Here is a 7,469-nt window from a genome sequence, read left to right as displayed (position 1 = left end):
ATCCATGATGCAGCTCCCGGAGAAGACTTCTCCCCCACGAGCTTTCTAAGCCTCCGGGTGGTTCTGTGGACGCACACACACGATTGCTGTGCAGCCAAACTTTGTCCAAACCATAGACTGTATATACTGTAATCAACCACCAGGGGGAGATTGAGACGCTTCACTCTTGTTTCTCTTCAGATCGTTTCGTACAGCTCCAAAAAGTGAAGAGTCTCACTCTCCCCCTGGTGGATAGTTACAGTTATAGGTTTTAAATCCTGCCTCCTCCATGTTAGTGGATGTGACATTGATTTAGTTCTTTAATTCTTATGGTTCTGATGGTCGTCCCATCTTTAAATACAGTCTATGGTTTGGGCAAAGTTTGGCTGCACAGCGATCGACTGTAGCTTTGACGGTGACACAGCGACAACACAAACGTTGCATCTTTAGACGGACACGATGAGGATTTTATTTTTACAGGGTCACAGATCAACTTTTAACTCTTCAGCAAACAAAATCCAGGCTGCACTTTTGGCTCTGGGCCCCTGGCTCCTTCCCCCTCTTCTCCCAGTCGCCAGCAGTCAAAGAACCTCCTATGTGACATTATATAATGTCTTGCCCAGTCTTTTTTCATAACGTTTGGCTTCATGTGTGTAGCCTCCTTCAGGCTTGTTAGTCCCCCACCCTCCCCCCTCCAGGTCCCACAGACCCGCTGACCTTCTTCCTTCTCCAGTTTATGTTCTCCCCCTCCTTCCATCCATCACTTTTTAAGTTTTGAACGTACCACACAAGCCACATGTAGTCGCTCTGTGTGTGTTTGAGAAGGGGGGGGTCAGTGCAGAAGGAGGAGTCTGGGTCCCTCAGCTCACCTGAATAATACCTTCTTTGTGAGCCCAGGCCTTATAAAGTCACACTCCGATGCCTACTAACCTTACAGACTTCCTCCAAGCTTCTGTGCGGACACATCCACCCTTACCCTCGTCCATTCCTTCATCACCGACACACCTAACGCACCATGAGAGCCAGGATGGGAGTGATGCTGCTGGTTCTTGCAGTGACCGTTTGTTTGTCATATGCTCAGACCAACAACATCAGCAATGACAGCAAGCCACAGCAGCAGCAGCAGCAGCAGCAGCAGCAGCAGCAACAGCTGCAACAGCAGCCGCAGCAGCAGCAACAGCAACAGCAGCAGCAGCAGCAGCGAAGCATCTGGGATGAGCCCATCAGATTCACCACCAAGACCAAGGACTCCTGTACCATGGTAGTGTCCGGAGCTGGGGACTATACTCGCCTGCGCGTCTCCTGCAAAGGTCCCAGCCAGGGCCAGACCCCGGCACGCTCCTACTACTGCGACTTCCAGGGGAAACCCAACCTGTGCCGCGCCTACAACCTCAACCCCCGCCACTACTTCACCCAGTTCATGTGGGAGATGAGGAAGCTGAGCAATGCCTGCCAGGGACCCAAGGTCTACCGCCCACAGATGTGCAAGAAATACCCAGACGAGGCCCAGATGACCTTCATGAGCTCCTGGCCCAAACCCGCTGCCTCCAAGCCCGCCACCCCCAAGCCTGCCACCCCCAAGCCCTCCAAGCCCGTGCAGGAGCAGCGCAAACCGGTGGTGCCCGCCCAGGTCAAGCCCGCCCAGGTCAAGCCCGTCGCCACTCCTAAGCCTGTCAAGCCCCAGCCCCAGCAGCCCGGCAAGCCCCAGCCAGGCAAGGCCCCCCAGACCAAGAAAGCTGCCCCCAAGCCTGCGAAGACCACTACTCGTCCCATAGAGCAGACCGACTCCAAGGCCTCCCGTATTGCTAACGAGTACTGCTGGAAGAGCTTCCACGGCGTCTGCAGCTACTTCATCGGCTGGTTCCAGAACTGAGACCATTCTGCAGATGAAGGTGAGTGACGGAAAAAACAATGAAGGAGAAGAGGAAAGACAGAAGTGACAGAGTTTAAAAAGTCAGATTAAAAAAGGGTTAGAAAGACAAGAGAGGTGGTTTTGGTGCATTGATGAAAAGCTGTAAAGCCAGAAAACTGCCCAAACTGTATTTACCTTGAATTGATTTAACAAATCCTCCATTTCTTGTTGTTCCAGGTTGGATTCACCAGCGTCAGATCCGGTCAGAACTCCTCCCGTCTACATTTGACCACTCCAGGATCTGAGCGGGAGCCTCGTCATCTCGTGGCCTTGTGAGGCCCCACTCCCCATTCTCCGCACGCAGCATCGCACAGGCCGAGCTCACATCACCCAACCTGCACCTGTGCACGGTTAGCACGGTTAACAGATGACTGCTTAGATCTGTAAAACACTCACAGCAAGGCAGAGGGAAACTACGACAGGCGTGTGATTCTGTTTGTATATGATGTAAAGTTCCCTCCTCTTATCGCATGCTCAGATGTTTTGAATAACATTTATTACTCCAGGAAAGAAAATGTGAAGGTAAAGAGAATAAAGTGAAAGTGGTGACTTCTCCTTCTTCTCCTGTGTCGTTCATTTGTGCTTCTTCCTCTGAGCTGCAATTACTTTTTTCCCCCCCTCCACACTCGCTCATTCAAAGAAGTCCTTGTTTCTGCTTCATCGCCGGCTGTGACAACACGTCTGGTGTTAACATGCAGCACAGACGGCAGTAAAGATAATACAGCTCGGTTCGCAGGAGGCGCCTGAGCTGAGCTAAACACTTCTTTGTATGAGCTGACGGGTCCGGTCTTAAGAGCCAGTGTGTGCAGGAACAGACGGGGGTCTGTGTGCAGGTCGAGGCCAGAGCGCGGCTGCAGCTCTGGTGTAGTTAACACTCACTCACATACACAAACACACACAGTGTAGGTGAGGAAGGAAGAGACCAATCACTTTTACTCACTGCGCAGCCACTTCTTTAATTCTTGATGTGATGTATTAAATATTAGGATCCACAAAATTACAATTCAAGATGGATCGGTGAGTTGAAAGTTTCCAAAGATGCAACAAAATGTGTAAACAAGTATGCACAATATTTTTGGTTTGATAACACGCTAAAGTCATAAGAAATACATGCAAAACTGGGTTTAATATTTCCGTTGGATTCAAAAGTCAGAAATGTAGGAAACTTTTATTTTAAAGCATTACAACTACTTTAGAGGAAATAAAATGGACGGTGGAAGGACTATATGTTTAAATAGAAGAGTCACTTTATGGAGCTGATGTCTAAATGCTCCAGTAATTGTGCATGAGAAGATGTAAAAAGCATTTACTGTAAAAAAAAAAAAAAAAAGACATTCTCATGCATTCAGCCATAGCTTAATTAAACATACATTTCTGTGACAGCTCCAGAAATTCATGGACACTGAGCTCAGCATCTCGAGCTGTGTTATAAAACTCTGCTTCAGTGCTACAACACAAATAATAAAATAAGATTTCTGTCAGTTTTATTCTTAAAAAATTAACATATTTAACTAATTAAAAGAAGCTAAAAATACCAGAACAGGCCTATTTAGACACATTGTGTTTCCTGTGGTCGGTCACAGGATCCATCACATCAGTCTGTATCATTTAGTGCAGTTTACCACTGGAAACCACAGGGTGGTGCTGCTGAGCAGAGAGGAACCATCCAGTAAAAATGTATATTTCTCTTTCTCTCTCCCTCCATCTCTGTCACACACACACACACACACAAACACACAGGTGGGTTTTTTTGCCAATTACGACATTTCATTGTCTTATATTCAATAGATGGACTAAACCTTAAATAAATACCATAAAATGTAATGATTAATCATGTGGGGATTAACTTTTGTCCCCACACACACACACACACACACACACACACACATGTTTATTTGTTTATTTAGAGATGTTGTAAACACAATCGTCTGGATCCAACATCCGAGAATGAATGTGGAGTTGACTGCATGTGTGTGGTGCTGTGAGCTTGGGTTAAAATGTGGTAATCTGTCTTGTTAAAGGTCTTTAGAATAAACTCTCTCACACACACACACACACACACACACACACACACACACACACACACACCACCCTGTGAAGACACACAGATCCATCAGTTGTAGTTTCTCGTCTCTTTGATCTGAGGCTGAGCTCCTGATGAAGGCGGAGTTCAGTTTGAACAAGTCAGGTCAGGACAAAACAAACACGCTCGCCTTCCTCTGCCAAGCTTTTTGTCAATGGATCTGAGAGGAGGTATGTGTGTGTGTGTGTGTGTGTGTGTGTGTGTGTGTGTGTGTGTGTGTGTGTGTGTGTGTGTGTGTGTGTGTGTGTGTGTGTGTGTGTTCTGGGGCGGGAATGGTGGGCGTGTCGCAGCATCTCTGTTGTATTAAAGCCATGTGCGGGACAACAGGCGGCCACAGGAGGAAGCTTTACGCACAGAAACGCTTGTCATTTTCGGTGAGTTGGACTCAGTATATGAGGCTTTTCAGTTTGTATAGTGTATAATAGTTTTACTTATCATTACTTTTCTGAGCAGTGTTTGGATTTAGAGCTCTTTTAATTACACATTTCTATGTGCGTAAAGGTTTGGATAAATAAACCTGTAACTCATTTCAGACTCTACACCGTGTCTCTTATCACCACCCTGTGTCTTCCCAGGTATTATACTTATCAATCTTTTAAAAGACGGCATGCTGCTGCTGTTGAGGACCCTCGCTCCCTGGATGCTGTTGGCCTTCCTCGGGCACCAGGTCACTCTGTGCTCCGGTGCGCGCAACAAGACCCGTGGAGCGGACAAGCCCGTGAACCCACCCGCGGGCAGAGGGCAGAGGAGCGGGCACGACAAGGGGGCAGCGACCGGCCGGGGGAAGTTCACGCTGAAGGATAAGACGCAGTGCACGTGGGGGGCGAGAGACTTGGGGCAGGCGGTGAGGCTGTCGGTGAAATGTGAGAACCCGGAGGCGCGCGTCACAGGCGGCACCACCGCCATGGAGTGTAAATACGACGGTAAACCTCAGAGCTGCCCGGGGTACCTCTCCGACCCCAAGGGCTTCTGGAAGCAGGTGGCCCGCGCGTTCAAGAGGCTCCAGGGCAAAGTGTGCAAGGACCAGCGCTCACTGGTGAGGGCCGGCATGTGCAAGCGCGCGCCCCGGGACGCGCACTTCAAGCTGGACCGCTCCAGCTCGGTGGCATCCTCTCAGGGAGGAGACCCGAAGACCACCGCCGCACCTCGGCCCCGCACCACCTCAACCACCTCCACCACCACCTCCACCGGACAAGACTGCACCAGGCACCAGAAGACGGCTGAGCAGTACTGCAGCAGCTCGTGGGCCAGTGTTTGCTCCTTCTTCTTCTCCATGGTGCAGACTGACGACTGTTAGCTGAGCTCAAGTTCTCATTATACCACGAAATGTAGTGAGTTACTCAGGTACTGTGAGAACAAAGGAACTTGCAGACCCACGTTACTTGAGTATTTCAGCGTTACATTACTTTAAACTGCTCAGTTACATTTCAGGTTGATCCACCACCAAGTGTCTGACAGCTCAGATTAAAACCATCTACAACATGTAATGAGGTTATTAAATATGACACATTTTCAGATTAGACCTCCCAACACTAAAGTACATGAAATACTTGTACTTTAAATCCTCTGTACTTTTACCTCAGTCATTTCATTGTATTTTTTAATTTAAAAATGTCAAAACACACACACCGGTACAAAACTTCAGTAGGACTTTGCATTGACTTCCATTCATTGTGGACAGCTACACCCAAAGAAATGTATCCATGACCAATTCAAAGCTAACCACAGTTCACCTTAACTACCACTTAACTTAACCAGTAGCTCGGTCAAATGAGGTTTTGCCTCATTAGGACTGAGCGTTGGTTTCCATGAGGTCTACTGGTCCTGACAAGGTCATTGTTTAATGGGGAAATGTCCTTAAGAGTCAACACAGAATGAACGATTTCCCATAATCTGGATGTGGATTAATCTGTGAGGAACTTTTTGAATGTATTCTGTATTATTAGTTTCATACAGACACATCACAGCTTCACACATCTTTCAAATATACATTCGACATCTTCACTGACGCTAACTTCATGGTTTATTTGTTTATGGAGTCAAAAAATTATATTGTCAAAGTTTTGAATGTTGAACGTGACACATGATGTCTGCTTTGTACACTGTGATCTTCTTTGTACTTGTAATAGAGTATTTTTTTACAGTGTGGTATTTTTTTATTGGAGTATAGAACCTATGTATTATGACGCATAACTGAAGATTGATGATTGTAGTCGAGTGGTACTTTCTTCTACCTCTGGTCAAATTTATCAATCAGACACCACTGTATTTATATAACACAAATAAATATCTTCTATTTGTGTGGCCTTGAACAAGATGTGACTTTTCATTGTTGTATAAACACATGCATCTGGATTGTCAATGTGAAAATATACACTGAAAACAAACCAACCCTTTTTTTAATCGTTGTTTTTCTTTTATTGAGCCATAAAAATGTATATTTTCTAAAGATAAATTGTTACCAAAACAAAAACAAATCAAGTTCTTGTAAAGATTCTTCTTTTCAGTGCAGAAATCAGCTTCACCTTGTCTGTCTGGAACAAAACTATACGTCTGTGAGTCCAAAAAGCGAATTGAGATTTCCTCCTCCTCAGGACTCGCACTGTTTAAACACACCCTTAAAATACCATTAGAAAAAGTAGTAAAATGTTCAAAGCCCAAACTGTTAACTTTAAGGTTTTTAATGAAAAAAAGAGACTTTGAAATGAAAAGAATGAAAAATGAAATTTCTCTGAAATGATTTTACAATTTTTCAAGTCCGTCTTAAACCCATAATCTGACCGGTGCCTAAATGAGCAAAAAGATTTCCAAACTTTATCTAAAGTTAAGTCTGAGTCAGACAAATCAAAATGTTGTTCATGGTTCAGCGTTTCCCTGTTGAGCTGCAGAGTAAGAACATTTTAAAAAGAGGGAGAATTGTGATTAGAAATGATGGAAACGATTTCCACTTTGGAACTTGAGAACCCTATTTGCACAGCCTCATCTTCATCACTTACATAAAGAAAGGACAGCATGAACCACAGGAATGTTCTCGTGTACGGTATGTTCCTTATGTCTGCTTCTTTCTATATGGACCCGAGGTTACATCATTAGATCATTTGTCATGGTTTTTTTAACTTGTTCTGGGAAAACGAGACTCGGATACGTTTGAGAAGTTTTGTAGAGTAAACAGTTTACAGAAAAGACAAATCATGTCAGACCCTGTTCCATGTTTCCTCTCTCCGGCTGTGGCCTCCCTCCCACCGCTGACAGGTTACAGCACCACACACTCAGGACGGAGCGATTGTACATAATGTCCACATATCAGCCTTGTTCCTCCCGTTTCCTGCAGCAAACTCTAATTACTTTCTCAGTGACAGCAGCCAGCTGCATTAAGAGCCAATTCTATACAGCAACCTTGGAGGTAGAGGCTGCTATGATCCAGCTGTGTGTGCATGTGTGTGTCTGTGTGTGTCTGTGTGTGTAATCCCCGAACAAGTGCAACCCCAGATGTGG

General features: G+C 45.8%; 2 protein-coding genes across 2 annotated transcripts; both read left to right on the top strand.

Annotated features, from left to right (window-relative positions):
* Window positions 1–158: 158 nt before the first annotated feature.
* On the top strand, window positions 159–2,430 carry fgfbp2b (fibroblast growth factor binding protein 2b). Its single transcript, XM_035180106.2, has 2 exons — window positions 159–1,871; window positions 2,069–2,430. Exon 1 carries the CDS (start codon window positions 995–997, stop codon window positions 1,850–1,852), a length of 858 nt encoding a protein of 285 aa, XP_035035997.1. The 5' UTR covers window positions 159–994; the 3' UTR covers window positions 1,853–1,871; window positions 2,069–2,430.
* A 1,874-nt stretch (window positions 2,431–4,304) lies between these two features.
* On the top strand, window positions 4,305–6,365 carry LOC118117631 (fibroblast growth factor-binding protein 1-like). The gene is made up of 2 exons (XM_035170024.2): window positions 4,305–4,348; window positions 4,550–6,365. Exon 2 carries the CDS (start codon window positions 4,582–4,584, stop codon window positions 5,269–5,271), a length of 690 nt encoding a protein of 229 aa, XP_035025915.2. The 5' UTR covers window positions 4,305–4,348; window positions 4,550–4,581; the 3' UTR covers window positions 5,272–6,365.
* The last annotated feature ends 1,104 nt before the right edge of the window (window positions 6,366–7,469 follow it).

This window comes from Hippoglossus stenolepis, chromosome 2 (genome assembly GCF_022539355.2).
Source record: "Hippoglossus stenolepis isolate QCI-W04-F060 chromosome 2, HSTE1.2, whole genome shotgun sequence".
Classification (NCBI taxonomy): Eukaryota; Metazoa; Chordata; class Actinopteri; order Pleuronectiformes; family Pleuronectidae; genus Hippoglossus; species Hippoglossus stenolepis.
This window is presented reverse-complemented; position numbering and strand designations above follow the sequence as displayed.

Bases quoted from the DNA above. Each gene is read 5' to 3' on its own strand.
- fgfbp2b (XM_035180106.2), top strand. From the start codon at position 995: ATGAGAGCCAGGATGGGAGTGATGCTGCTGGTTCTTGCAGTGACCGTT.
- LOC118117631 (XM_035170024.2), top strand. From the start codon at position 4,582: ATGCTGCTGCTGTTGAGGACCCTCGCTCCCTGGATGCTGTTGGCCTTC.